The sequence below is a fragment of the Notolepis coatsorum genome (assembly GCF_963971535.1).
Source record: "Notolepis coatsorum genome assembly, chromosome: 17".
NCBI lineage: Eukaryota > Metazoa > Chordata > Actinopteri > Aulopiformes > Paralepididae > Notolepis > Notolepis coatsorum.
In genome coordinates, this window is record NC_140181.1 from 24138804 (window position 1) to 24166759 (window position 27956).

Sequence of the window (27956 nt, forward strand, 5' to 3'; positions counted from 1 at the left end):
CGAGGGGGGCGTACGCGCGTAGGTCAGTGGCCAATCAGAGCGCAAAACGGGAACCCGGAAACACGAACGCGTTGGTAAAAGCATACACGCGGAGAGGACAGGATGAGAGAAGGAGAGGAGAGGACATGAGAGAAGGAGAGGAGAGAAGGGGAGTACAGGAGGAGAGTACAGGAGGAGAGAAGGGGAGTATATAGGACAGAAGGAGAGGGCAGGAGGAGAGGACATGAGGAGAGAAGGAGGACATGAGGAGAGAAGGGGAGGAGAGAAGGAGAGTTAGGAGAGAGAAAGGAAGAAGCTCAATGGCACTCGAATTAACTTTAACTGTTAAACTGTTTTATATCCTGTAAAATATATGTTGTAAATAGCTTTTAAAGAATATGTTCACTATTTTTCAACCCAGACCATATTAAATGCTTTCCCCCACATATTTATATTCCTCACTGATATCTTTAGCATTGAGAAATGTACCACTCCAGCAATGGTTTAGGCCTTCAAACACCATGATAATCTACTTTTCAAACACCATGATAAATCCACTTTTCAAACACCATGATAATCTACTTTTCAAACACCATGATAAATCCACTTTTCAAACACCATGATAATTTACTTTTCAAACACCATGATAAATTACTTTTCAAACACCATGATAAATCTACTTTTCAAACACCATGACAATGAGGTGAAATAAACATTTGAAAGGTGTATTGTTCCCTGTGTGTTTTTATCATAGAGGTGTGGTTATACTATTCATCTGGATTGTCTATGTTATTCTAATGTTAATCTTAATCAAGGATGAAGACTATTTCACCATACATGACGCATTATAACTTTTTGCTCACTGATGGGGTCCCATGTTGTGCAGTAGGTGCCCTTTTTTTCTTTTCGCCCCTGCCCTTCAAACAGCCTGAGTCCGCCACTGTACGTGTGTAGTGTACGTACGTGTGTATGTGGTGAGGGGGGGCATCGGTGTCGGAGCTCCTGCCTCCTGCTTGCCGTATTTCCGAGTCTTCGCGGAAATGGGGAAATACTGACGTGTTCACAGCAGCCTGCAGAGAGAGGTAGCTAGTTAGCTAGCTAGGTAGAGAGGAGTGACACAGCGGCCGCAGGAGGTAAGACAATTCTGTCATTGAACACTGTCAATGTTAAAACAAACACGAGGCTCACGTAGCCGGTGAAGCCAGGAGACGAATCGTGAAACGGCGGCGTTACTATGCTCACATAGACAACCGTGTGTCTGTTATCGGACAGTGTGGTAGCAGTTAAGCTAGCTGGGTATGAGAGTACATTGCTAGCAAAGTGCCGCATCTCCGGATGTGAGTTGTCAACTTTACGAAGTTCATGCCGGTGCTTGTAGTTTATTTGGTCATTGATATACGTGTTTCGCAACGAGCAGAACGAGCTGGTGGGACTACAGACCCGTTGTTTCCGGCCGTAAGAGACCGCGAGCTCGACGTGTGGGAAATGTAGTGCATATTGTTCGACCTCTAGGCCCAGTGCTTGTGAATCGCAGCCGCGTTAAAACTACACAACCCAGATCACCTGGGGGTTATTTGGGGGGGGGGAGGGGCCAAATTATATTTAGGTGGCTACTTGCCTATGCTAACCCATTTCTCGAGCTAACAACTGTCGGTTAATGTTCGTGTCTCTTGGCATAACATTTTATATTGCAGTTACAAGTGTGCACAGATAATGCGAGCAACGACCGCGGTGAGTTATAAATGTGCAATGGAGGTAAACTTGAACGTTATCTGGGTGAGTTTGAGTCGTTGCTACTACATTCGCTACTTGCTAGGTTAGCTAACGATAGCAGCGACCTATATGAACCACGGAGAACTATCCATGGCTAACCGAACAGAAACTAGCTGACCTTTTAAATGTTTTACTATATATAATCTATAGCAACCGAGTTATCGCCGAATCGTGCTAAATAAAATGTCTGCATCACACAATCTTAAGTTCTACAACACACCTATCTAACGTTAGTTAAACTTAACGCCAATCAGTGATTTGGCTCCAACTAACAAGGAAGTCCTAGAACGCAGAGTATAAAACATCATCTTATTATTATTGAGGTTTCAGTATAAAACGCAAGCCGATTGGTTTTATAACATGAGTGTCTCCCTGGAGTTGGTTTGATTGATTTCAATCATATACACGAGCTGGGCCTCGATCCCTTGTTAATTTGGCATTTTTCCCATTGGCCATCAAAGGGTCAGGTATTATTCAGTCATTTGTGTCTGAACCACCACAGTAGCTTCTTTCATTATGAAGGAGGTATTCTTAACATTTTTGATGGTTGAGTAGCATTCTTGCCGGGTACTCCTTAGTTTTAAAATCACAGCATGTCTACTGAGTTTATTGAGTAAGCTTAGCATGGTTACTTTCAGGAAGTTAATGGGATTTATATACTTTACTCCCAAAAATGGCAATACAAGGTGTGACTCACAATGGGATAGTTTGGGTTTTTGGACATTAAGTTGTATGAAACACTTGCTAGTAGTGTAGTGGATGCAAAGCTATTATTAACTTACTGGTGGTTGGCGTTCTGGCTGGGTTCCAACTTCAAAGTGAACCGAAAGCAAACAGGGTCTTGAAACCAAAAGGTTTTACATTACATTTTAATTCCACACCACAACATGCAGGCAAATGGTTACCTGAATTTCCATCACAGAAGTCATCGTCCTCCAGCACTTCAGATTCTGCTATCACTTGGCACTATTTTGTTTCTTGGAAAGCCTTTGTATTACTACACGCTTGCTGCACCTTTTCACAGGTAACGCGGCCTGTCAGCCGTTTCACAATTCTGGAGGACCAAGGTTTTTTTTTCTTTTTTTTTTGGATGTGGCTAACCCTTTGCCTGGTGTGGATTAAAACGTTTTTGTTTCAAGACCCTGTTTCAGCTGTGTGCTGCCTGTTCTTTCAGAATCTAGCCAGAACTATGTCCACAGGGCTCGCTCTGTGTGTAAGCTAATAGCTTTGCATTTGCTACACTACTGGCAAGGGTTGCATACAACTTAATGTAAAAAAAAATCCCAACTGTACCTTTAACTCGCATACTTTATTTAAAGGAACACGGCAACATTATGGTAAATGCGCTTACTGTCTTCTCCAGAATCATACAAGAAGATGGATACCAATTTCCTCTCTGTGCTGTCAGTAGAAAGCGATCTGGCTGCAAGCTAACCTAGCTTAGCACAAATGAATGTAAACCGATACGTATCAGCTAGCCTAGCTGTTGTCCAAAAACACCTCCCTGAGTTTTAAGATAGGCTAGCTGGGTTAATAGCTTCTGTCTGATTGTGTATGTACTGGGGGTAGTAGGGTTAGTTAATAGCATCTGTCTGATTGTGTATGTACTGGGGGTAGTAGGGTTAGTTAATAGCTTCTCTCTGATTGTGTATGTACTGGGGGTAGTAGGGTTAGTTAATAGCTTCTGTCTGATTGTGTATGTACTGGGGGTAGTAGGGTTAGTTAATAGCTTCTCTCTGATTGTGTATGTACTGGGGGTAGTAGGGTTAGTTGGTAGCATCTGTCTGATTGTGTATGTACTGGGGGTAGTAGGGTTAGTTGGTAGCATCTGTCTGATTGTGTATGTACTGGGGGTAGTAAGGTTAGTTGGTAGCATCTGTCTGATTGTGTAAGTACAGAGGATATTAGGGTTGTTTGTTTGTAGCTTCTATTTGATTGTGTACTGAGGGTAGTAGGGTTAGTAGTAGGCCTGCCACGATAACACATTTTGCTGGGCGATTAATTGCCCCCGAAAATATCGCGATAAGCGATATTATTGCGACCGGTTAGAGAATTCTTTTTGAGAAATTTATTTCCCAAAACTTTTATTTTGAAGCCCACCGCTCCGTCTTTTCCGGTTTTAGACTTTTATTTTGAAGCCCACCGACCGGACCGGAAGTATTGTTGTGATTATCCTAAGCAGAACATATGAGCCGACAACTTGTCTCGTCCGGTTGTTTTTGAGCTAATAACAAATGTTGAGATTGTTGGTGAACAACTAACGTTAGGTTAGTTTTAACGTTAGCTACTAACGTTAGATGCAGCTACTACAGGCAATCAACGATGAGGAGGAAGCGTCAAAGCAGTAATAGAATAGCTGTGGTGCGTAAGCACTGCAGCACGACTCGAAACTACCGGAGTGTTATAATAAATTAATTCATGTTTAACTTGTCCCCGTGTCCAGTCCTTTGACTAGCCCCACCCGTTCATTGTAAACAATGATGCATGTAATTGTATTAACGTTATTCTGTGTTGTACTTGTAGCTATGCTATACGTTGTATTTCGTTTGTTAGGTATTTAGCTAATGTTGTTAACTTGTTAGCATGGAATGAGAATCAAAGCTCTATCTTTCATCTTTATTTAGCAGTCCAGTTTCTCCGGGCAGTAGCGAGTAACTACTTGGGTCTAAAAATAGCTAACGTTACACTACAAATAATGCTACTTGGTTAAAAGGAGCAACACTATTGAGAAATGTAGTTAAGCTGTGGCATTGCCCCACGGAGCTCCCGTGCTGTACTCTAGTAACGTCAGCGGCCCGCCTTCCAACACGGACAGTGACTGACAAGCGGCACTGGTTCCGCCTCATTAAAACAAACGCGCAAATAGCAATTAATCGCACCCGTCAAAATCATTGCATTCATTTTAATTATCGCAGCAATCATCGATTTATTGCTTATCGCGGCAGGCCTAGTTAGTAGCTTCTGTCTTATTGTGTATCATGATATTATCGTTATCAAGGGCCAAATATGGTCACAGGCTCACAGCACAGTATGGTGAGTTACTGGTATCATCCCACCCTTATTATCGTTATCAAGGGCCAAATATGGTCACAGGCTCACAGCACAGTATGGTGAGTTACTGGTATCATCCCACCATTAGGCCTAAAAGAAAAAATGGTTTGGTTCCTGTTGGTTGTCAGTTAAGGCCATGGGTAGGTAGGGAATTTATTTTATTTAATTTTTAATTTTTTCCACTGCGACTATGGATAGGGAATTTCTTTGTTTGTGAAATACTTGCTTTTTATATATTATTGACATGGACAGCACTTTTTGACTAAGATTTAACTAAACTTTATTGCAAAAATTTACTCATAAAATAATTAGGGTTGCTGCACCTAACGGCAGGGTCGGTCGGCAACAGGAACCAAACCATTTTTTTAGGCCTTACCGCCTGTGTTCAATTCATTTAATTTCAATTAAACTTTATTGTCACTGACTGTACTAGTTGTTGTCATGATACTGGTCTTTCTAACTTGTATTAGAGACGCACTGCTAATGGAACTATATTCTGTGTCTTTCTCTTCACAGACAGAATGTCAGAAGGGGACAGTGCTGGGGAATCGATCCATGGGAAACCATCTACAATCGCTAGCTTTTTCACACGACTCGGACAGGTAACTGGTCTGCCTCACAGGGTAACTGGTCTGCCTCACAGGGTAACTGGTCTGCCTCACAGGGTAACTGGTCTGCCTCACAGGGTAACTGGTCTGCCTCACAGGGTAACTGGTCTGCCTCACAGGGTAACTGGTCTGCCTCACAGGGTAACTGGTCTGCCTCACAGGGTAACTGGTCTGCCTCACAGGGTAACTGGTCTGCCTCACAGGGTAACTGGTCTGCCTCACAGGGTAACTGGTCTGCCTCACAGGGTAACTGGTCTGCCTCACAGGGTAACTGGTCTGCCTCACAGGGTAACTGGTCTGCCTCACAGGGTAACTGGTCTGCCTAACTGGTCTGCCTCACAGGGTAACTGGTCTGCCTCACAGGTAACTGGTCTGCCTCACAGGTAACTGGTCTGCCTCACAGGGTAACTGGTCTGCCTCACAGGGTAACTGGCTGCCTCAGGGATACTGGTCTGCCTCACAGGGTAACTGGCTGCCTCAGGGATACTGGTCTGCCTCACAGGGTAACTGGTCTGCCTCACAGGGTAACTGGTCTGCCTCACAGGGTAACTGGTCTGCCTCACAGGGTAACTGGTCTGCCTCACAGGGTAACTGGTCTGCCTCACAGGGTAACTGGTCTGCCTCACAGGGTAACTGGTCTGCCTCACAGGGTAACTGGTCTGCCTCACAGGGATACTGGTCTGCCATACTGGTCTGCCTCACAGGGTAACTGGTCTGCCTCAGAGGACTAGGCTGTCTCTTAAGATGCAACAAAATGTTAGTGTTACACACCGGCTGAGGAGGGCAAATGTTACGGTTGCACACCAGCCAAGGAGGTCAAATGTTACGGTTGCACACCAGCCAAGGAGGTCAAATGGAGGAGATGTCACTACGTCATGTCACATCTCATCCTATGGAAGAATTGGGGTATAGCACTAGCACATGATGTGCAGTTATAAATAGTCTGCACTTGCAGAAAGTTTTGTTAGATGGCGATATGTATATTTGGGACAATATGGTATATAAATACACAACGCATGTTTTTTTTTGCTGCAAATTAGACCTGAAAAGGTAGGATAGTCTTAGTTTTGGGGAGCTCCCTGAGAACTACATACCTTCAGGGCTTTTATTCTGTTCACACCAACAATAGATACACTGAAGTGATATTAGCCCACCCTGCTTCTGCCTTCTCTCCCTGGAGAGTGGAGACGGGACAGTGGCTGGGCGGTGCTTCATAGATCACACTAGAGATAAACTTAGAACTAAGCATTTCCTGGTTGATATCAAGATGAGAGCTCTAAAATAGCCAATAGCAAACTTAAAACCAAAAGATTAAATACTACTCGTATGAGACTGTTCTGACAGCATGATATTCATGTAACTAAGACATTTTCTGGGAATCTTTTCTTAATTCATTGGTATTTCAAGACCAGGTTGACTGGCAGCTTCTGTCCTCCCCCAGATAAGGACAGTGGTGTGTACATTGGTGAGAAAGCTTGGCTGCATTCCAGTTTGGCCAAATGGCGAACATTGGATATAACGTTACTTCACATATAAACCCAAAAACACTGATTAGCTTATACAATCTTGTTGTAACAAAGATCTGCTGAAAACAAGATTTGGGCGAACTTTAAATACATAACCTAATGAGACAGTTCTGACTGCACAATATTGATGTAAGTAAGTGATTCGCTGTGGGAAATGTTTTTTTAAAGATGTCCAATCAGTGTTGATGGTAAATGTAGTCCATTGAAGCAATAAATTCCTCAGTGCATGCTTAATTGACAGAGAAATCTCCATTTGCCTGCTCGCAAATCTGCGTATGTCTGTGCCGGCAGAGACTACACATCCCAGGATGCATTGCACGCAAGCTCATTGCAAACCTCGTCTAGCGAGCAGGTGGAGGAGGGCATTGTATTTGCCTGTGTAAAAGTCAGAAATGCCTCTCAACATTCTAACATAGGAAAAATAACAACATAGCTTAATTTGTATTTATCGACAAGAAACATGGCATCTCATTTTATGGTGCCTGGATCCAACCATGATAGAGGGAAGAGAAAGATGTTGAAGGGCAACATGGCTCTGATCTAATGTACATTTGGAATTCGAAACAGCCTGCCGTAACGATGAACGCAGAGGAGGAGAAGCCAGGCTGAATAGTCTGGTAAGTTGTTTAGCTATATAGAATATACAGCTAATACTAGGGCTGGGCGATATGACTAAAAACGTTATCGCGATAAAATTATAAAATAATTTTCATATAATTCGATATCGATAATTATCGTCGATATGTCTGTCAAGTTTAATTAACTTCTTATGCTGCTGCGAATATCTCGAGTCGAGTTGATGTCGTCATCAGTCCGTGCACGTTAGCAGTTAGCCGACAAGCGGAATATCTCATGACAATGTAATAAATATGACACTAAAATACTCTCTTCCGCCACAATATATTGAAACGACGTCCACTGTATACCCCACACTACTATAAACGTGGCCTCAGAATTCACGCCACACACATATTCTGCACGTAAATATATAAAACATTGCCGTGCAAGCTAGTTATCCTAGCCAGCCTGTTGTTTCTAAGCGAATGTCTCGAGTCGAGTTGATGTCGTCATCAGTCCGCGCACGTTAGCAGTTAGCCGACAAGCGGAATATCTCATGACAATGTAATAAATATGACACTAAAATACTCTCTTCCGCCACAATATATTGAAACGACGTCCACTGTATACCCCACACTACTATAAACGTGGCCTCAGAATTCACGCCACACACATACTCTGCACGTAAATATATAAAACATCGCCGTGCAAGCTAGTTATCCTAGCCAGCCTGTTGCTTCTAAGCGGTGTATTCCATGACAATGTGCTAAATATGACACTAAAATACTCTCCTCCGCCACAATATATTGAAACTACGTCCACTGTATACCCCACACTACTATAAACGTGGCCTCAGAATTCACGCCACACACATACTCGGCACGTAAATATATAAAACAACGCAGTGCAAGCTAATTAGCCTAGCAAGCCTTGTTGTTGAGTGAGTCCTACCTCTGGGTCTCCTTCCGGGTCTCCTTCGCTCTCGGCCATCTCCTTCACTGATTGGTTGTCAGTGCGTGTGCTCATATCCACGTTTCATGTTTATTTCGAGGAAATAGTTTATCGCGATAGTTATCGTTATCGTTTTATCGCCCAGCCCTAGCTAATACATCTAAATGGTGTCTGCTAATAGACCATGTTCACAGCTAATGGTAACGTTACCCCTTTGTTTATCCATCTTTGATTTAATAAAATAACTTAATTTGTTTAATTAAACAACTATTTAGTAATAAATGGTAATAGTATTTAGCAAATCATTGTTATTTTGTTTGCTCTGTCAACAACTCTTTGCCAAGTGCATCACTGAGCACAGAGTGACACTTACCATCTTCCTGGACTCTTACTTTTGAAACGGCACTGTGCAATACTACACCTACTGTAGACCTCAGTATATTTTTACTGTATTTATTTACTGTATATTTTATTCCATTTTTATTCTATTTTATTCTACTCTTATCTTAGGCAATTTGATTTGTTTTGTTATTCTTATTCGTGACCTGTTCTGTCTAAATGTTTAATGTTGAGCAATTTGCAGTGTCAAATTTCCCTCGGGATAATAAAAGTGTTTCTATTCTATTCACATGTATTGTCATCATACAGCAACAACAACAAATAAGTTGTCATCTAACCAGAGTGCAAAAGTAACAGTAAAGTACAATAGCAATGTGTGATTAAACTAGAGTGTATATATAGATGACTACTACTGAGTAATAATAATGCTAATCAGATGTATGTACAACAGTGTCGCAGGTATAAAATGGTAGTAGTAGTAGTCATACTGGCCAGCGGTATAACTAGTAAGAGTAGGTAAGGGATATATACAGATATAGTAAGTATATACTGTAAAAATTACAATATATAATTATAGTAAGACGGATGTGGATAAATATATATACAGCATTATTGTACATGCTATCATACAGAGTTATATGGGTAGACTAGTTTGAGGTAGGTAGTTATGATTACAGTGTAAGGCTGTTGGTAGGTATAAATTGAGTATAGGCAACAGAGCTAGCAAAGCAATCTGGGCTAGCATCCAATGGCTAAATGTGTGTTTCCAGGCTGAACTGGGATTATATCACTAAGTAACTATCAGGGGTGTAAAAAGTACCCAGAAATTATACTTAAGTGAAAGTATGGGTACTGTCTCAAAATCTGACTCAAGTAAAAGTCAGAGTATCTGGCTAAAAACACACTTGAGTAAAAGTCAAAAAGTCCTACTTTTAAATGTACTTAAGTACTAAAAAGGATTCCATCATCGGCCAAGTTTTCATTTTAACTATACATTGCACCAGGTGAGTTAGTTGAAGAGGTGAGCCAATTAGTGAAATCATCAGCTGGTGTTTAGGCAAGGCTGGAATGAAACCAAGCACACTCTGCCCACAATGGAATGTGTTCTGCGATAGACAATGCTGAAATGAAAGAACAGAGGACACTTTTTTTTGCATTAAAATTATTTAATGCACTTCTCCATTGAAGGTAAACTAACATGGACGGCATTCACATCACAGCATGAATAATATCACAATATTAAAGACCGAATACTGTAGTATCCTGAATAATATGACAATATTAAAAACAGAATGGTGTATCCTGAATAATATCACAATATTAACCACAGCATACTGGATTATCCTGAATAATATCACAATATTAAAGGCAGAATACTGGAGTATGTAACGTTCGGGGTTCTTGTCTTAGGAACCCCACTGTCATTCTGGAGTTATTTCACCTGGTGGTTGGTATCTGCACTCACTGTTGGTCACGCCCTATTCCCCTTTTTTTTTTAACAAATATTTTTTATTTTCCCTTTTTTTAACATGAAACAAGACAAACTATACAGTAACAGTAATAATCAACGATAAATCACAGGACAATAACAGAAATAATAATAACAATAATGACAGTCCAGTAATTAAATCAGAATTAAAGTAGATTAAAAGACATACAAATAATAAATACAATACATGGGCTCTTGCTCGCTCTTTCCCCCTCCCCCCCAGGACCCCTACTTGGACTATACGCCCTATTCCTGATGTGTCACCCTTTGTTCTGTCACCACTGGTTGCTGTGACGAGCTGTCAATTACCTGTCACTAATTGACGCATTGGAATGTTTGGGGTTTTGACTATTTATTCACTTGTTGTTTCTCTCTGCCCCTGTCGAGGCTTCAGACCGTGTATCGTGTGGAAGGGGCTGGAGATTGTGCTGAACTTCTCGCTCTTGAATATTCTCCTGTATCTATCTACCTTGCTCTCAAGTTGACGCTCGGTGTCTTTCCCTGGATTATTTTATTTAATTTTTTCCCACGGCGACTATGGATAGGGAATTTCTTTATCTAATTAAAATGTTCACAACAACATGGATGCATGTACTCTGCCAGCATGTTTAAAATCCATAATACTAAAGGTTTGACTAAGATTTTTATGAAACTTTATTGTAAAAAAAAAAAGAAAAGATTTTTTTTTTTTTAATCTTTATTTTTTATTTTTAAACTCATAAAATAAATTGGGTCACACCTAAATCGGCAGGGTCGGTCGGCAACCGGAACCAAACCATTATTTTTGTTAGGCCCTATGACAAATAAGACTGTTCAATTACTTTATCTAAATCCAATTAATATTCCTAATGCCGTTTCAATGTAAGGTTATAAAAATAAACATATAAACATTCATATAATAATACAATAACCTAAATATACAGCTAAGCCCCATTGTATTCTGAAATGTAGACTTTAACAGTGTAGGCAACTAAGCCAATAGAAATAAGGTATGAGTGCTTTGGCTCCTATAAGAGTCCTTGAGCTTTTAGTTTGTTTTAGTATTACGCTACATTTAAAAATGTCATTTATCAGCTATCTGTGATAGGAGTGCACTCCCTGCAAGAAGAATCACATATTAGTTGTTTCTCATGAGTGGGATTCATCCAAAAACTGAGATAAGAGTGTTCTTCATTACTGGAAGAGATTCACTCTGAGGCGCTTTAACAATGGATCACTAGAAGGCTTGCCAGGCTTGCCAAGGTCATCTCTTTAGACTAGGGATGCTCGATATTGGCTTTTTTACCGATACCGATATTCCGATATTGTTCAACTCTTAATTTCCGATACCGATATCAACCGATATCAACGATACCGATATATGCAGGGTTTCCCTGTCCAAAAAACGGATTAATTTCAGGTAACTAATAATTTCACTGGATATATATATAACAAATATTGTTATTGTTTTTTATTTTTTTTAAACCGATACCGATATTTTCCGATATCACATTTTACTGCCGATATCGGCCGATAATATCTGTCGGCCGATAATATCGGACATCCCTACTTTAGACTGAGGAATTTAATACCAATACTTCAGTTGCTTGAAGGTATGTGAAAATACTCATTAAAATGGTTGGACCTGCAAGATTTGTACTTTGTACTTTGTAGGTCTGCATTTTAAATGTAAGGAGTAAAAAGTATGTTTTTTTTCTCTGAAATGTAATGGAGTAAAAGTACAAAGTATACAAACCTAATAATACTCGAGTAAAGTACAAATCCCCCAAAACAGTACTTAAGTGTTGTAACAAAGTACAATTACTCAAGTACTTTACACCCCTGGTAACTATATTATGCAATTGCATCATCACTTCATTACAGGTGGGCTATTGGACTGCAAACAACCATCAGTTGACCATGACCATCATCTTCTGAAGCAGTTGTGTACTAGTCCTGTGTATTGAAACTCGAGATGTGCTATAGACCTGTGGATCACCTATAAGCAGCACCAACATTTAATTTCTTGGTGGATGAATGTCACATTGGACTGCATTTTTTGATACTTGTAACCTTTTCCCAGATGATGCAGTCATGGAATTTGATTAGGAAATAAATGTATGAACCATGGAATTTATTGACTTAATTTTTCTAAAATATATAATAAACTGTTTGTAGTATGCAGTGATATTTGATCATTTTTGGTCTTTATTACAATTTCACCATAGGCTTAAGTGAATAAAAGGTTATGTTCAATTGTCTTGTTTCAACTGTCTTCATTGTGAAATAGGTTTTTCAAACTTGTGTAGATTCCTTCTCACTTAGGAAATTCATTGCAGATGCTATTGCTTTACCATCCTGACGCAAATATATTAGTCTAGTATTTACTGTCATTGTACAAGTACAGAGTACAACAAAAGTAAGTTGGTATCTAACCAGAGTACAACAAAAGTAAGTTAGCAAGGTTATAGCAATGCACTAATGTTTATTCCAAAAATATATGTTTAAATAAAGTGAACTTGTAACTTGCATCTCTCTCTAACTTGCATGTCTTATGTCTTACAACCAGGAAATTATCAAATAGTAAAGTAAAGTCACAACTGTTATGGATAACTCTGAAGATGTTTCAGAGCTCCTGTGATGCAACACTTATGATGTTGAATGTTCAAAGTTGCTTTCCTCCACTGATGATTGGATATGGTTCCCTCCTGTTGTTGCTCTCACAGATCTATCAGTCATGGCTGGACAGGTCGACACCATTCTATGCAGTGCGATGGGCAGTCACTATGCTACTTATCCTCATCTACATGATCAGAGTGTACATATTACAGGTAAGTCACCATGCTACTTACCCATCAAAGTTATTAACAAGTGAACTTTAAATTGTATTTGTAATGCACAAGTTTTATCTAAATCTTGATCTCCTGACTTCTTGAACTTTGCTTGAAAGTTCCATGTCTTGCTTGGACTCATTATTGGACAGCAACAAATGTGTAAATTTGGCAATTTAGAAACACAAAATTATGTAGGTTAGTTATCTTATCCTAAACATTTATTTTTATTCACCATTAAAAACACATCATTTAGACCCCTTGCATGTTAGGATTTCCTTCAGATTCATGGGGTTAAACAATAAAAAAAAAATCGACCAAAATGATGTGGGTTAGAGTTATCCTATCCCCAAAATGATTAATTTTCCTTAATTAATTTCCCATTAACCCATTCAGTGCAAACCACGAGATTAGTCGGGTTAACTCGCCATGCGTTGAATGCCAAGACCAGAGAGAACCCGAGAAAAATGTTCATCCATCCAGCCTGACGTTATCATTGGGAATGGGTCTGAGCTCAAAGGGCAAATACCGCCACCTATCGTCTCCCGGATAGTATTGCACATCATTGGATTGGATTGGGTGCGACTGCATCAGAAAGAAATTCCGGTCCCGGGGTTTCCCTTCTCGGGCAAGCAGTAGCTGTTACACATTCACTGGGGAGGCTCGGAGCAGTGTCGACTATGTGTTTTGGTGGAGTCTATTCTTTTACCAACGGATTTCCAGTTCCGCGTTCTGCGATCTGATTGGCCACTGACGTTTCTGGTGCAATTTGATTGGCCACTGATGTTTCTGATCATGTGACATGTGCGCCCAATTGCGTGACGTGCCCATTTCCGCCTCGAACAGCCTGCAAACAACCTAACGCCTAGTTTATCACTGGTTAAGCTTAGGCGACTCTTTCGAAGTTGGTTACGGTTAGAGTTTGGAATCAGGGCTGGTGTTCTATCGCCCTGCTCTAAGACAAACTAACCTTAACCCTTTAATCGCCGTTGACGCTGTTCAGCGTCATTCCCCGCCATGCTCATTCTGCCGTTGACGCTGGACAGCGTCTTTGATATCAATATTTCTAAAATCTGTGATCGAAATCATATTTCTCCCCCGGAGACATGAGATGTACTGGTGAGCCCCTATCAACGCTCTAACGGTTCAAGAGCGCCATCTGGTGGCCGATCGGCCTGATCGCCCAGGGAAGAAACAGGAAGTGGAAGCTGGTGCTCATTTCAATTTGGTCCGATCACTCGCTATAGGTCCCGGGACTCTATCTCGACACAATGGATAGCGATCCGTTGCCAATAACTCGATAAACAACATGATTTGGACGTATATACTATTATACAACCTGGAAATGGATCGGGTATTTTGACATCCCATAATAGAAAAAATTCTGTTCCACGCTCATCTCCCAACTGCGAGAGGAAGCTACGGTGAGTTTCAGCGTTATTTTGTAATGTCTTCTATACTAACTGCTCTAATGATCATATCACCCACACTAGATGAATGATATAACGTTGCCCACGGAATTATAAGCGACCCCCCGCCCATCCGGTCAACATCAGATCATACGTAGTAACTTCTAGAAGTACGTGCAGTTGAAATTTATCTCGCGCCGATTGCTAGAAAACTGTATACAATCATCAATATAATGCATTTAGGGCTATAAATCACGTTCTGGAGAAATCTGCAGAAAACGATAAAAACATACTTATACTTTAGACCGTATTTTAGTATGACTATGTGAATGAAAAAGTATAATGTTGCTACACCCTGAACAATAGATATAGGACTTTGAATGGGCCATGGTAATGTCAATTTAGCAATACAATTTAAAAAGTTATAGCCCTGCAAAGAAGGGGAACTTCTCCATGTTAAATAGGGCTGGCGAGGGATGGTAAATTATGAATTTAACCCCGGCGATCAAAGGGTTAACCAACTTCGAAAGAGTGCCTAAGCTTAACCAGTGGCAGAACTTGCCGTCACACGATTGGCGCGACCAGAAATGTCAGTGGCCAATCAGCGCAGAACGTGGAACTGGAAATCCATTGGTAAAAGTATTCAGGCGTTTTGGTGCTATAACGTTGGATCAATAAACGCGATCAATATTTGGAATGGCGATCAGGAATTGGATAAATCTTTTTGCAGAACATCTGATGTGAAGTAAGGACTCTATTTTACCAGTCTTGGGTTAATCAGATGTTTTTTTTTCTCCGCCATTGCAGCGTGTGTGTGCGTAACGTTAGCGCTGACCACGGCATGGATAATCGATTTTTCAGCCCGCTTCTCTAGCGTGCATAAGTACACATACTATCGATAATCTAGCATTTATTTGAAAACTATTCATAAATCAGCCGGAAAATGACATTTTGTGTATTCCAGTAAAGGGCGATTATCGCGGAATTTCTTATTCAAAACGGTACCAATGAAAAAACAATCCCTTTCGTACATGTTGACTGCAAGCAAGTCATTGATAAGCGAGGGGTGTTTTAGACCCATAGCCATAATTTAAGATATAGTTTAAGCGTTCGCAAATTTCCCCGTCCTCTCATTGACTTCCTTATTGGCACGCTAGCCCTAATATGGTCAAAGGGGCGTGGCTCTGAATGAGTTAAGAAAAACATATCTTAGACACCCCTCATGTTAAGATGTCCTTCAAATTCATGTTGGCACAAAAGTATGGCCACCCTACTCTGGGATCCTCGAGGTTGATGAGGGAGGGGTAAATGTCAGATTGAGGAAAAAATTCACCACAGGGGTTCACTACTATAACAAATTCCGGTGGTTGGAGCTTAAAATAAATTAATTCGAAAATGTACCCCTGATGAAGGACCACCCTAATATATATATATATATATATATACCGGTATGTGTGTGGTTATTTATGCCTGGCTTGGTTAGGCCACAACAAAGAACCCCACACGGTAGCAAAAGTGTATTAACTAAATGAAAGAATCCAGAAATGGGGGTGTAAAATCAGTAATCAGGGACTGTATGCATGTGTGGATGCAATGAAACCGGTATGGTGTGCAAGTGGTGCCCTGACACCAGCTGGTTGGAGAGTGGAAGAGGCCCCAGTCTGTTACAAGTAGGTCTTTATACCTTCTCCCCCACAAGTACAGCTAATCAAGGGTGGAGCTCAAACTGGCTCCTACGACACGGGACACAGCAACTACTAGACAAACAGGGAGTTCTAGTCAAACGGGGAGGACTGATGGACCGAGAGGGCCGTCACACCCTCAAATTCCAACAAATGTACAAAGCTAATGTTGTTCCCTTGCTTGAGAGAGTAAGGCAGGATATGAAGCACTGGAATTACCTACCAGTTTTTTGGCTTGGCCAAGTGGTGTATTTTACCAAGGCTCTTGTATCCAGTTCAAATTATCCCTGTGCACATTCATACGTTGATTTTGGTGACCCCATGACCTTTCCTCTAACACCACCATCAGGCCAAACTTTCCATTTTCAAATGAGCATATCTTCTGACCTAATTACTGTAGTTGAACAGGAGGGTTGCCGTGGTGATTTTGATTAGTAAACTTACCGGTGACACCGGAAACGCTGTAGAGCGCTTACTTTGATCTTTAAAGTCATGCGGCTACATTGATCCTCTGTGTCTGTCTACTTGTGTTTTTAATTCATTTTCAATGGCAAGTATCAATTTGTTGGACAGACGGTCGTTGACGTCTATCTGTTCATTGATGGATCAATGTAGCTTGCAGCCTCGCCTCTTTTTGAAATCCTCCACCATCATTGTGTAACATGTCATGTAGTCTCCAGGGCCTTCTTTCTGTCCTTCACATTAAGTTAAATCTACAGTTTATAATGTTGTCTGACCAAGTATTGATAATGCGCAAGTATTTTACTATTTACAAGCGACTCTTGTTTCTGTCACCTACCCAGAGGTCTGCACTCTACTAATTGTAGGTGACTTGTCAACGCTTTCCATCAGCGCCGTCATGTGATCTGATTAGTTGACTATTCTGTGCAACATAAATAAGTGTGTGAATTCTTTCAAGAGAGGTTGTTCTCTTACCTTGTTCAACAAGTTTCTGTAAAATAGTTGCGTTTTATCTCGTGTTGATGTTTCCTATTCTCTTTTTCAGGGTTGGTATATAGTAACGTATGCTTTGGGAATCTACCATCTCAACCTGTTCATCGCTTTTCTATCACCGAAAGTGGATCCTTCACTGCTTGACGAAGGCAAGTTTGACCAAATAAAATCTGATCATCTTTTGTGACTAGTTCATTTTGGATGGTTTACATCACTGGATTAGATTATTGTGGAGGGTAGTGGGGCTAAATATATCCTGATATAGACAAAACTACTAGCATAACAGTAGTTCAACATGTCTTGTTTATTTTTAATGGACAAAATAACACTGGCCTAGACTGTACACACACAAGATGGAACCATTCAATGCAATTGCCCATTCCAAATATTCCAACAATGTAATGGAATCACATTTTTGGAGCATGGGACAAATAAATTGTGGTTTATTAATAACTGCATTTAAAGTGTTGTGTTCTGAGAGCCTCAGCAGCACACACAGCCAGGCACTATTTGCAAATCCATTGGTGTAACAGAGCTACATGGTCAGGGGGCTACCGGTAGGTAAAGCTGCTATAGGTAACATTCAGCCACTAGATGTCGCACTTAGAGCACCAGCATGTAATTTATCCAATCATGTGTATTCCACGTGGAGTTATGGGAAGTGGGGAGGGGCTACATTAGGGTTGGGCATCGTTTGGATTTGAACAATTCCGATTCTCCATTTCGATTCCTGTTCTAAACTATTCTCGATTCCGATTCTTTGAGGTACAGGTCACAGCTTATTTCGCAGGAGTTTTTTTTTTTTTTTCTTTTTTGGCAAAAATATTTTAAAAAATTCACATTTGTCAGTTGACTTGATACAGTTTAATTTGGTTGCTGTACTGTAACTAGGGTATTAATTAACAAAGTAAAACTTTTTTTTGCAAATATGTTACTTCCGGTTCCAGAACCGGAAGTTAGAAACCGGTTCCTATTAGAACCGGTTCTCGGTGCCCAACCCTAGGCTACATGCACGCTACATGTAAACATTAGTTTTGGACCTGCACATTTTTTTTTAATTCTTCATTCCGCACCTTTCTAAAAGATCTGTATGTATTTTCTTTTTAACTATATAAAAATATTATCAATAGCACATTTTAATTCTTTCATTTACTCTTTGGCTGTACTTCTTAGTCAATTGATAGTTGAGTTTTGTAAACTTTTGTTTTAATCAGCAAATCTGTGAACGTGTGCTTCCCACATGCAGTTATGCAGAGGGACCTCTTTTGTGCTTACCAGAGACGTGCTTGTAATTCTTTAGGGAATAACCGTCATTAGGAGGGGAAAAAACAACTAATGGAATAAAAGTTATATTACATTTTTTTTAATATTATTTATCGGCTAAGAGTGGGGAAAAAATACCTCAAACTATACATTTTGATTTACAGTTCATATCTATTTTGAACCATTTGTTTGTTGTGGAAATACTACCACTTTAAATATGCAACGTGCCTGCCTCCACTCACCTGCAGATGAAGGCCCTTCCCTCCCTACCAAGCAGAACGAGGAGTTCCGCCCATTCATCAGGAGATTGCCCGAATTCAAATTCTGGTAAGAGCTCCCAAATGATCTGGCCATCCATCACTATCACGCACAGTGCATTTCAGTTTACTTTCTTTCAAATAACCATCTCCCTTTGTGGTCCCCGGTTGAGTCATGCCAAGTTAATTTGGAAGAGGAGGTTGCAATATGCCGTAACCCACCACTACCGGGCTGAATTATTATCATTTGTTTATTTGTGTCTGTGTGTGACTTACTGACTGGCGATTGCCGAGTATAGAATACAGGGGCGGTGCAGTGGTTTATTTAGCACTGTTGCCTCACAGCAAGAAGGTTCAGGGTTCACAGTGATCGGTACCGAGCAAGAAGGTTCAGGGTTCACAGTAGTCGGTACTGTTGCCTCACAGCAAGAAGGTTCAGGGGTCACAGTGGTCAGTACTGTTGCCTCACAGCAAGAAGGTTCAGGGGTCACAGTGGTCAGTACTGTTTCCTCACAGCAAGAAGGTTCAGGGGTCACAGTGGTTATTACTGTTGCCTCACAGCAAGAAGGTTCAGGGGTCACAGTGGTTAGTACTGTTTCCTCACAGCAAGAAGGTTCTGGGGTCACAGTGGTTAGTACTGTTTCCTCACAGCAAGAAGGTTCAGGGGTCACAGTGGTTAGTACTGTTGCCTCACAGCAAGAAGGTTCAGGGGTCACAGTGGTTAGTACTGTTTCCTCACAGCAAGAAGGTTCAGGGGTCAAAGTGGTTAGTACTGTTTCCTCACAGCAAGAAGGTTCAGGGTTCACAGTGGTTAGTACTGTTTCCTCACAGCAAGAAGGTTCTGGGTTTGAACTGCATGGACTGGTTTGCATGTTCACCCTGTGTTTGCGTGGGTTTCCTATGGGTACTCGTGTTTTCTCCCACAGCCATGCAGGTACACAGTCCTGGCATTATCTTTGAGAAAGTATCAGCATTACAACTGGAGTCAGTCCGCGGCTGCTTGTCTGTGGCTGCCCACTGATCCCAAGTTGTTAGGAAGGGTACGGTGCTCGTCAATAAATTATAACTTAACTTAAAGGAGCATTTTACAAATTCTTAATCCTGTTGTGCTATTGTGAGGTAGACATTAGCTAATCGGACATCCCAAACATGTGCTATCCATGTCTACTTTAATTTGACTGGCTTCACGCTAGCTTAGAAACTGGCTGCTACAGCCTGCAAAAGATGTTTCTACTGGGCATTTAAAACCCCTCTAAAAGTAACTCCAGGTACCTTCTCTATTTTACCTTGATCTACTTCCATCAGTTTCTGTATCATTAGCCACTTCTGTACCATATCTGCATTTTCTCATTTATTTTTTAACAAGGGCCGTGGGAAATTACATTAAAGGGAAACTCCCATTGCAAAACATTTGGTAGAATGTGATTGGGCCGTACTGTGTGGCTGGACAAAGCAGCATCCCTGTGGCAGCCTGGTTTTCACGCCATCTAGCTTTGGAAAGGGGTTTACCTTCATTTAACCTCACCTAGAACACATACACACACCACATTATTCCCTGGAGCAGCCCAGTGCACACACACATTATTCTCATATTGCTGAAATGCTGACGCAGTTTTTTAACCGTGTGACATTGTTCGATTGAAGCTCATTGCCATCATTCTCTCGCTAAACAATTTGTACACCTCGTTGTTTTTGTCAGTGGCCACAAGCAGCTGTTTAATTAGCTCATCTGACCATATTTCTATCAGGGCTTTTACCACCTCATTCGCCCACGTCTGTCCACGAGACATGTTCCACGCATGCTTGTTTTGCAGTGCGTGCTGCGGTTTTTGTTTTGTTTCCTTCTACTCAAGATGCACAGTTTATCGGGTCACTTCCTATATTTGGTCTTGCGTTTGGTCCGATGAGCATTCGCACCACAAAAGTACGCACCAGGGTTCACTTGGAAGCGAACCGAGACCTACGTTTTCAGGCGGACCAGAGTTCGCTTTTTTGGTCCGCACCAGAGTTTGAATGAGCTTTCACACTACCCCAAACCAAGCGGACTATCCGAGGAAACAAACTCTGGTGCGTTTAAAGCGGACCAAACGGCTCTGGTGTGAATGCGACCTTAAGGGGAAACTCAATTAGTTTGAGAAGGTGAAAGTGCACCTCTCCCTTTTTGACATATGTATGGTCAATTTAGTGAATATCTCCCCTTCTAGGGCACCAATTGATCACTGTGAAAAAGTGATTCTTTAGATGTATGTAGAATTGTGTTAACTAGGTGGTTCAGGGGTCTGCAATAGCTTCTTCCTCATGGGGCCAGCTGAGTGTTTGTTTTAGAACTTTACACTAGTACTTTCAGAGTGCAGCAGGACTTCACGCCCTGCATGGGTGTTATGCAAACCCCACGTCCACTTAGTTATTCAAGCGAGAAGAGTGAAAAGTGGATTTGCCTATGAAGGACTGGCTGGTATGTATATGTTCTGTATGTAGTGTGATTAGAAATGGGTCTTGAGAGGATATGTGGAGAACACATATTCCTAATCTCCTGACAGACGTATGACTTTCCATTTGATCAGAAGGGTCAGAGTGTCACATTGTGGTGCCCCCCCCCCCCCCACCCGTATGTACTCATAGGAATAAAACCTGTGGTCTTTACCTTGATACCCTGCTGCCTTTTAAACCGCTTATCCAAGAAAGGGCCTTATTAGTTGGGAGCTAGGACCAATGGCTTATACCAACTCCAGAATATCATTGTAATCAATAGGGCTGGGAAAGAATATTGGAAAAATCTATATTGAATCGTTTAATTGGAATCATATCTAATCAATTCATGAAATGCCGAGATGGATCTTTTAACCTATGCCTTTTTTCAGTGGATGTGTGAAGATTTCTGCATAATGTCATTTCTAGCAGGCGCCTGCAGATGTCTCTAGTTTCTGCTGAACTGCTACGGAAACTCTGTTCACCAACGACATCTTTTGACAACGATGGCAGGTGCTGGCCTCTGAAACCAGCGCTGTCGAGCCTAATTGAATCGATCTTGAATCGAATGGAAGTAGGATCGGGGCACAGCCCTAACAATTAACAACTAGTCAGTTAATTGCTGGATGATTCTCAGTCACCCTTTTGTGATTATATGTGGGATAATTATATCACACATAAAAACGGACCATCAGCACTTTCTCATTACTGCTAAATGGGCACCTGTCCTTTTAACCCTTTGATAAACATTGTGTATTTTGGCTAGGTGACCATTACAATTTGGACGGTTTAAACTTGTGTGTATAAGGCCGTAGAACATTATGATGGAAGTGTATGAGGGTCATTCCCATGCTCGATTATGTCTCATAAGTTGTTGCACCAATTTCTTTTTTGATACCATTGTTTGGTGTAAAATCAATGTAACTATTTTTTATTACTAGAGAATTGATAAACAAGCAAGATCCAAAATACCTCATTACGACACCAAGACCTCGAGGAACACCATAGACAATATTTTAGAATAGGCGGAAATAATGTTTTAATGTTTTAATTTTTTGTTCTTTTAATTGTTTTATGTGATATCCCATAATGCTTCAGGGAAAAGAGAAGATCAGGATGGATAACATAAACGGCTCTATTCTTATAACTGAATCTCTGTACATTCACCATTACCGTTATTGATAATTATATCTATATAAATAACCTTTTCCTTTTTTCCCCAAAATAATTACCTAATAAAATATTTTATGAGGGATTTGGAATTGGTGAGCAAATTTCATACTGGATTCAGATTCAATCAAATTCCTTAAAACCCCAATGCTTTCTGCCTTTTTATGTTTTTATAACTGGTTTTTGATTGTGTGTGTTTTTACGTGACAGGCATTCGGCAACGAAAGGTATCGTCATCGCCATGATTTGCACATTCTTTGAAGCCTTCAACGTGCCGGTGTTCTGGCCCATACTTGTAATGTACTTCATCATGCTGTTCTGTATCACAATGAAGAGGCAGATCAAGGTAAGGAAACTCTTATTAGTGCTTTTCTGGAATATTGTATAATTTTTAAAGGAACATTATGGGAAATGCACTTACCACCTTCTCCAGAGTCGGACTAGAAGATGGATACCAATTTCCGCTTTTAGTGAATGGAAGCCGATACAGACCAGCCAGCCTAGCTGTTGGCCTGAAACACCTCTCCTGGAGTTTTAAGCTAACATTACATTTACATTTAGTCATTTAGGGCCTAACAAAAATAATAGTTGGTTTCAGGTTGGCCATGGGTAGGTAGGGAATTTTTTTTTTTTTTTTTTTTTTTATTCTTTCCCACGGCGACTATGGATAGGGAATTTCTTTATTTAATTAACCCTTTCACTGCCACACGACAGAAGGTTAGCCCTTTACTATCACACAACCGACGGCGATGCTCCATCATTAGCATCATTAGCTCCGCGGATGCGGAGCTAATGATGCTAATGATGGAGCATCGCCGTCGGTTGTGTGATAGTAAAGGGCTAACCTTCTGTATTGTCACAGTGAAAGGGTTAACCGGCTGTCGTGTGGCAGTGAAAGGGTTAAAATGTTCACAACAACATGGATGCATGTACTCTGCCAGCATGTTTAATATCCATAATACTAAATGTTTGACTAAGATTTCTATGAAACTTTATTCTAAAAAAAAAAAAAAAAAAATGATTTTTTTTTTTTTTAATATATAATTTTTTTTTAAAACTCATAAAATATATTGGGTCGCACCTAAATCGGCAGGGTCGGTCGGCAACCTGAAACCAACCATTATTTTTGTTAGGCCTAGCTGACTCTTTTATCCGAAGCAACTTACAAGTTCTGTACTACAAGTCATCAGGAAGGGCACAACTCTTATCAGCTGAGTAACAATGTTCATCAAAGTGTTGAGTGCTACAGTGTCGGTTAGTGTATTAGGACAAGTGCATGACCGTAAGGTTACTGGTTAGGGTTAGAATATTTTTTTAAATGTATCATTACCGTATTTTTTTAGCTACGCTAGTGGTCCGTATCCGCTTCCATTCATTTGCACTAAGCTAGTCTGGCTTGCAGCCCGATAGCTTTCTACTGAACATACAGAGAGGAAATTGTTATCTATCTATCTTGTCTGACTCTGGAGAAGACGGTAAGCGCATTTTCCATCATCTTGGTGTGTTCCTTTAAAAATTGTATACGTCAGGGAATGGCACGGAATATCATAATTTTTTTGGGGGGGGGGGGGGGTGTAGTTGTGGGATATCAAGGCATTTTATAAATGGTGTCACTTTGCAGGAATCTACCAGAATTAGGGGTGACATACAGAAATCTAGAAATGATGGATCTATTATTAACCTACTGAAATATCATCAAATATTATTTACAACACAGGCCAGCTCTTATAACAGCAGTGGCCAATTTAGCACAACAATGTCAGTGCTGAAACCAGTTTAAGCCACCCACTTGGGGCAGAGTGGCTAAGTGTGAGTGAATGAATGACAGAGCAAGTTAATTTGTCAGTGTTATATATATATATATATATAAGTTAAAAGTTGAGGAATGGAAGGAACTTGGTTTCTCTTTCTCCCTGATGCTAACTACCTTTCTCTTCTCTCTCCCTCTCTCATCTCTAGCATATGATCAAGTACAGATACCTACCCTTCACACACGGGAAGAGGACGTACAAAGGCAAGGAGATAGGGAAACCCTTTGCTAGTTAGAAAAAGTCCCACATCCCCCTTTCCCCTTTTTTCACATTTGAAATTAAAAACATTTATTAATGTGGCGGCTGGGTGGCGCAGCGGACATTGCGCTCGTCACTAACGCAAGATACACCGGGTTCGAATCCGGCTGTCTGCGTTGCCTCCGGCTTGGGCCGGCCGCCATACTAACTCAATTGGCAGAGTTAGCGGGTGGAAGTCGAAGGGTGGTAGTGTGGTAGTTGTGAACAGCGACTCCTACAGGTCAGTTGGGGCGCCTGCACAGCAAAGTCAGGAAAATGGCGGGGGCAGTGTGAGCCTCCTACACGTTACTCCTCGCCAAATGAGAGTCCGCGCTGGCAGGTGAAAAAATGTGACCGACTGCCTCCATGTATCAGAGGGGACATGTGATGCAAGGCTTCTATCCTCCTTACAACTGGCCAGTGGGGGGCATATGCAAGCAACGATCAGGACAGGGGAGGGAGAATTGGCACCAGAGGTAAAATTGGGATGGGGAGAAATCACAAAGGAGGAGAAAAAAGTAGATACAAAATAAAAACATTTATTAATACCAACACTGAAAAAAACTAAACGAATAAGTGATGAGGGTCAGTGATATATTTTATTTTTGAGGGGGTAAAATAAGATAAAAAAAATTAAATGAGATGATCCATGCTGACATTGATGCGGATAGTCTTTGCAAGGATCAAGGGGTTTATTAAGGGGTTAGGGAATTTCAGTTAGCGTCGGCGAGCCTCATCGGGCGTTGGTCAGCATCTGTTCGATGGTTGGCCCTTTTTTGTGCCTTTTCGCCCCTTAGTAAAAAGGGATACCTGGAAGGGATATCACTCAGGAGAGCTGCAGTACTAGGCGTTTGTAGATTTTCAATAACTGATTCTAACAGGGCTCCCATCTTCCATGCAAAAATAAATCTACCAGCTTTTAATTAAGACATGATAACCTAGTGACACATTTGTAAGAAGTTCTATGGAAAGTATAGTACATTTAGATGAAATTTGAAGTAAATGGAAAGGTTTTCAAGTTGGAATGAATAATTTTGTCTCTTGTAATAAAGTGTACTGCTGCACTGGCTTGAGAGCGTCCCATTAAAAAGTTCCATTTCACTTTAATATGCATTCACCACACAGGATACCTAATCAGAACATTAATGAAATTATATTCAACTTTGGTACACAAAGTTAATTCGGAAATGGTGGTTACCTTAAATTAGTGAATATAATAACTCATTTGAATCTTAAATTAGCGAATATAGTAACTCATTTAAACCATAAATTAGTAAATATAATAATGCATGGTGTAATCCTAGATGACGTAACCTTTGTAGAAATTATCATTATGATTGATTATCAACCGCTTTATACAATGTGCTTCTTTCGTTTTTTTCCCTTTCACAGCACCATTTAATACATAATTTAAGTTGAGTGTCACTAACCCTCACCCCCATCTACCGTAGTCTCCTGTAGCCTTAAGCGTACCCTCTTGTCTTCTTCCTCTTGTCTTCGTCTTCTTGTCTTCGTCCTCTGCTTTTACACAATTGAACAGAAATGGACTTCTGCGTCATTCAGCACTCCTGGAAAAGCCATTTAAAGCACCTAATTTTAACATACACTGCTTGAAATTGCAAGCCAATTAAGTAGTTGTACCTCAGATATAAAAAGAAATTATATTTCTGGCATTTATTTGACTCAGAAAATACCTACAAAGTGTGCTGCCAGTATTCTCTGAATAAAAGCTCCAATTTGTACAAATATGTTACTTGATGTAATGGCAATCAAGCAATGGCACATTTGAAACATCATTGGGGTCAATGCTTTGAAGCCCAGGGTCCATTCCGTTTATATAGACTAGCCTGTTGTGTAGCCTTGCTCCCTCACATTCTGTGTTTACTTCAAAGTTTGATGGTCGAATATCTAATCATTCCAAGCAAAAATATTGTTTTCTTTCTCTTCTTTTTGCAGAGGAAACCTAAGAAAATTGAGATTGAGAGCTTTTATTATAACAAAATGGATGACGGGGGTGGCGATCACATTCTCTCTACCCCTCTGAATTTTTTGGCATTTTTCAGTATGCTGGGAGTCCAATGATAAGTGTGTGCAGTAGTATGTTTGTTAACAAGAGAAGCTTTTTTTTTCTTTTTCTTTTCTCTTTTTTTTTTATTTAAACCTTGATCACCACTGTAGTGAAGGATCAAAGCCTTTTTTCCTGTAAAAAGTTGATGTTTTAAAGGGTTGTCTTGAGGATTTGTACATATATTAAAAAATGAAATTGTTTTGAGATTATTTTTCTTTTTCTTCCAACCATAATGTTTCCAAGTGTTAAATAAAAATCAATTGTATGTCATTTTGAAATTGAAAAGCAGAACTTCATAATTGGATTCACAATCTTGATTTATTAAATATGTTTCTCATGGAAGATATTGCATGTTATTGGTTTCTTGTGCTGCGGTTAAAAACAAAACTTGATTTTAATAACTAAATGTAATTTTTTCACTCCACATGCTATTAAAGAGACTGTCCCTTCAAACAATATGTGAGCGTCCCAGCTTCATATTTGAGTACTTTATAGAGTAGCTTAAAGAAGTATTCAAACCCTCAAATAAACCTGGACCAAGATCATCGGTTTATACATCAATTTTGTCATCTTAATTGCCTGTTTAGTCATACGTTGTCAAATGTGCCCAGGTGTGCGGAAGCACCCTAACCCTTCCATCCAATAAAGTATGACCCATACGTTTTTAAATAATCCCTCTCATATTTGTTTATTTAACTGATGCCTTAGTAGTCAGCTGGTCTTTCTTGGGTTTATAAAACATTGCTCTTCCAATTGAGTGAAGGTTTATTTAGCTCCCTGATCTCTGAGGAACAATGTCTCCTACATGATGCCTGTCCTGGTAGCAAAACAGGTGGAGACGAACAATACATCGCATTCATATTGATAGCATTCTTTCAGATTGTGATAACGAAATATATTGCAAAAATTGCATGTCGGCTTTTTTCGATTTGACACCTGAGACTGGCTGTCACCAGGAAGAATAATAGTACTATAGGTTGGTCATGCCTGGGAGATTCTCAGTGGCAGAAAGTAGATGGGATTAGATGACCATAGACCGTACAGTGTAGTCCTACAATGTACTGCTGTAGAATCCATAAACCATGTGCAAAAGGAAATGTGGATTTTTAATTTAACATGCAACTTCAATGATATTCCAAGTCATATCGCAAATTGTAATATCTGCCAAAATAATCACAATATTTAGTCGATGTTATTCACCCCTACTTGGAGGGTTGCTGGCTGTCTGACTTCCATGTTATCAAATAGAATTCAGACAAATGCCAATGGGTCTCACATGCAAGAAACGTAGCATCACCATGTACTGTAGAAATATTATTTAAAGGGGAACTATCTTATAAATGGCCTTTTTGAGTGTTTAGCATTGTTTCCTAGCTATGTGAACTTATATTAATATGATCTATGTCTCAAAATTCTCATATTGGCGCATTCTTCCAATTCTCCTCTCACAATATTCACCCTCACTGAACTGAGTCGTTTGAAAATGTGCGCGATATGTGATGTCATATAGTCACTGCTGCATGTTAATGTTCAGGCGAAGACGACGCTCCGC

At 40.4% G+C, this 27956-nt stretch overlaps 1 protein-coding gene across 4 annotated transcripts; it reads left to right on the plus strand.

Annotated features, from left to right (window-relative positions):
- Window positions 1–985: 985 nt before the first annotated feature.
- rer1 (retention in endoplasmic reticulum sorting receptor 1) lies at window positions 986–27076 on the plus strand. Of its 4 annotated transcripts, XM_084332954.1 has the most exons (8): window positions 1721–1755; window positions 5320–5405; window positions 12980–13084; window positions 17182–17278; window positions 18641–18719; window positions 22499–22634; window positions 24248–24302; window positions 26293–27076. In XM_084332954.1, exons 1-8 carry the CDS (start codon window positions 1722–1724, stop codon window positions 26301–26303), a joined length of 603 nt encoding a protein of 200 aa, XP_084189080.1. In that variant the 5' UTR covers window position 1721; the 3' UTR covers window positions 26304–27076. The 4 variants fall into 4 exon arrangements, with proteins under 4 accessions (XP_084189081.1, XP_084189082.1, XP_084189079.1 ...); XM_084332955.1 differs by lacking the exons at window positions 1721–1755; window positions 26293–27076 and adding an exon at window positions 986–1112 and having other exon boundaries at window positions 24248–24349; XM_084332956.1 differs by lacking the exons at window positions 1721–1755; window positions 26293–27076 and adding an exon at window positions 1575–1710 and having other exon boundaries at window positions 24248–24349.
- The last annotated feature ends 880 nt before the right edge of the window (window positions 27077–27956 follow it).

Coding starts and splice junctions, on each gene's coding strand:
- rer1 (XM_084332953.1), top strand. CDS start 1,722: ATGTGCAATGGAGGTAAACTTGAACGTTATCTGG. Junction 5,406..12,979: donor TTTTCACACGACTCGGACAG/GTAACTGGTCTG, acceptor TTGCTCTCACAG/ATCTATCAGTCATGGCTGGA. Junction 18,720..22,498: donor TTGCCCGAATTCAAATTCTG/GTAAGAGCTCCC, acceptor TTTACGTGACAG/GCATTCGGCAACGAAAGGTA.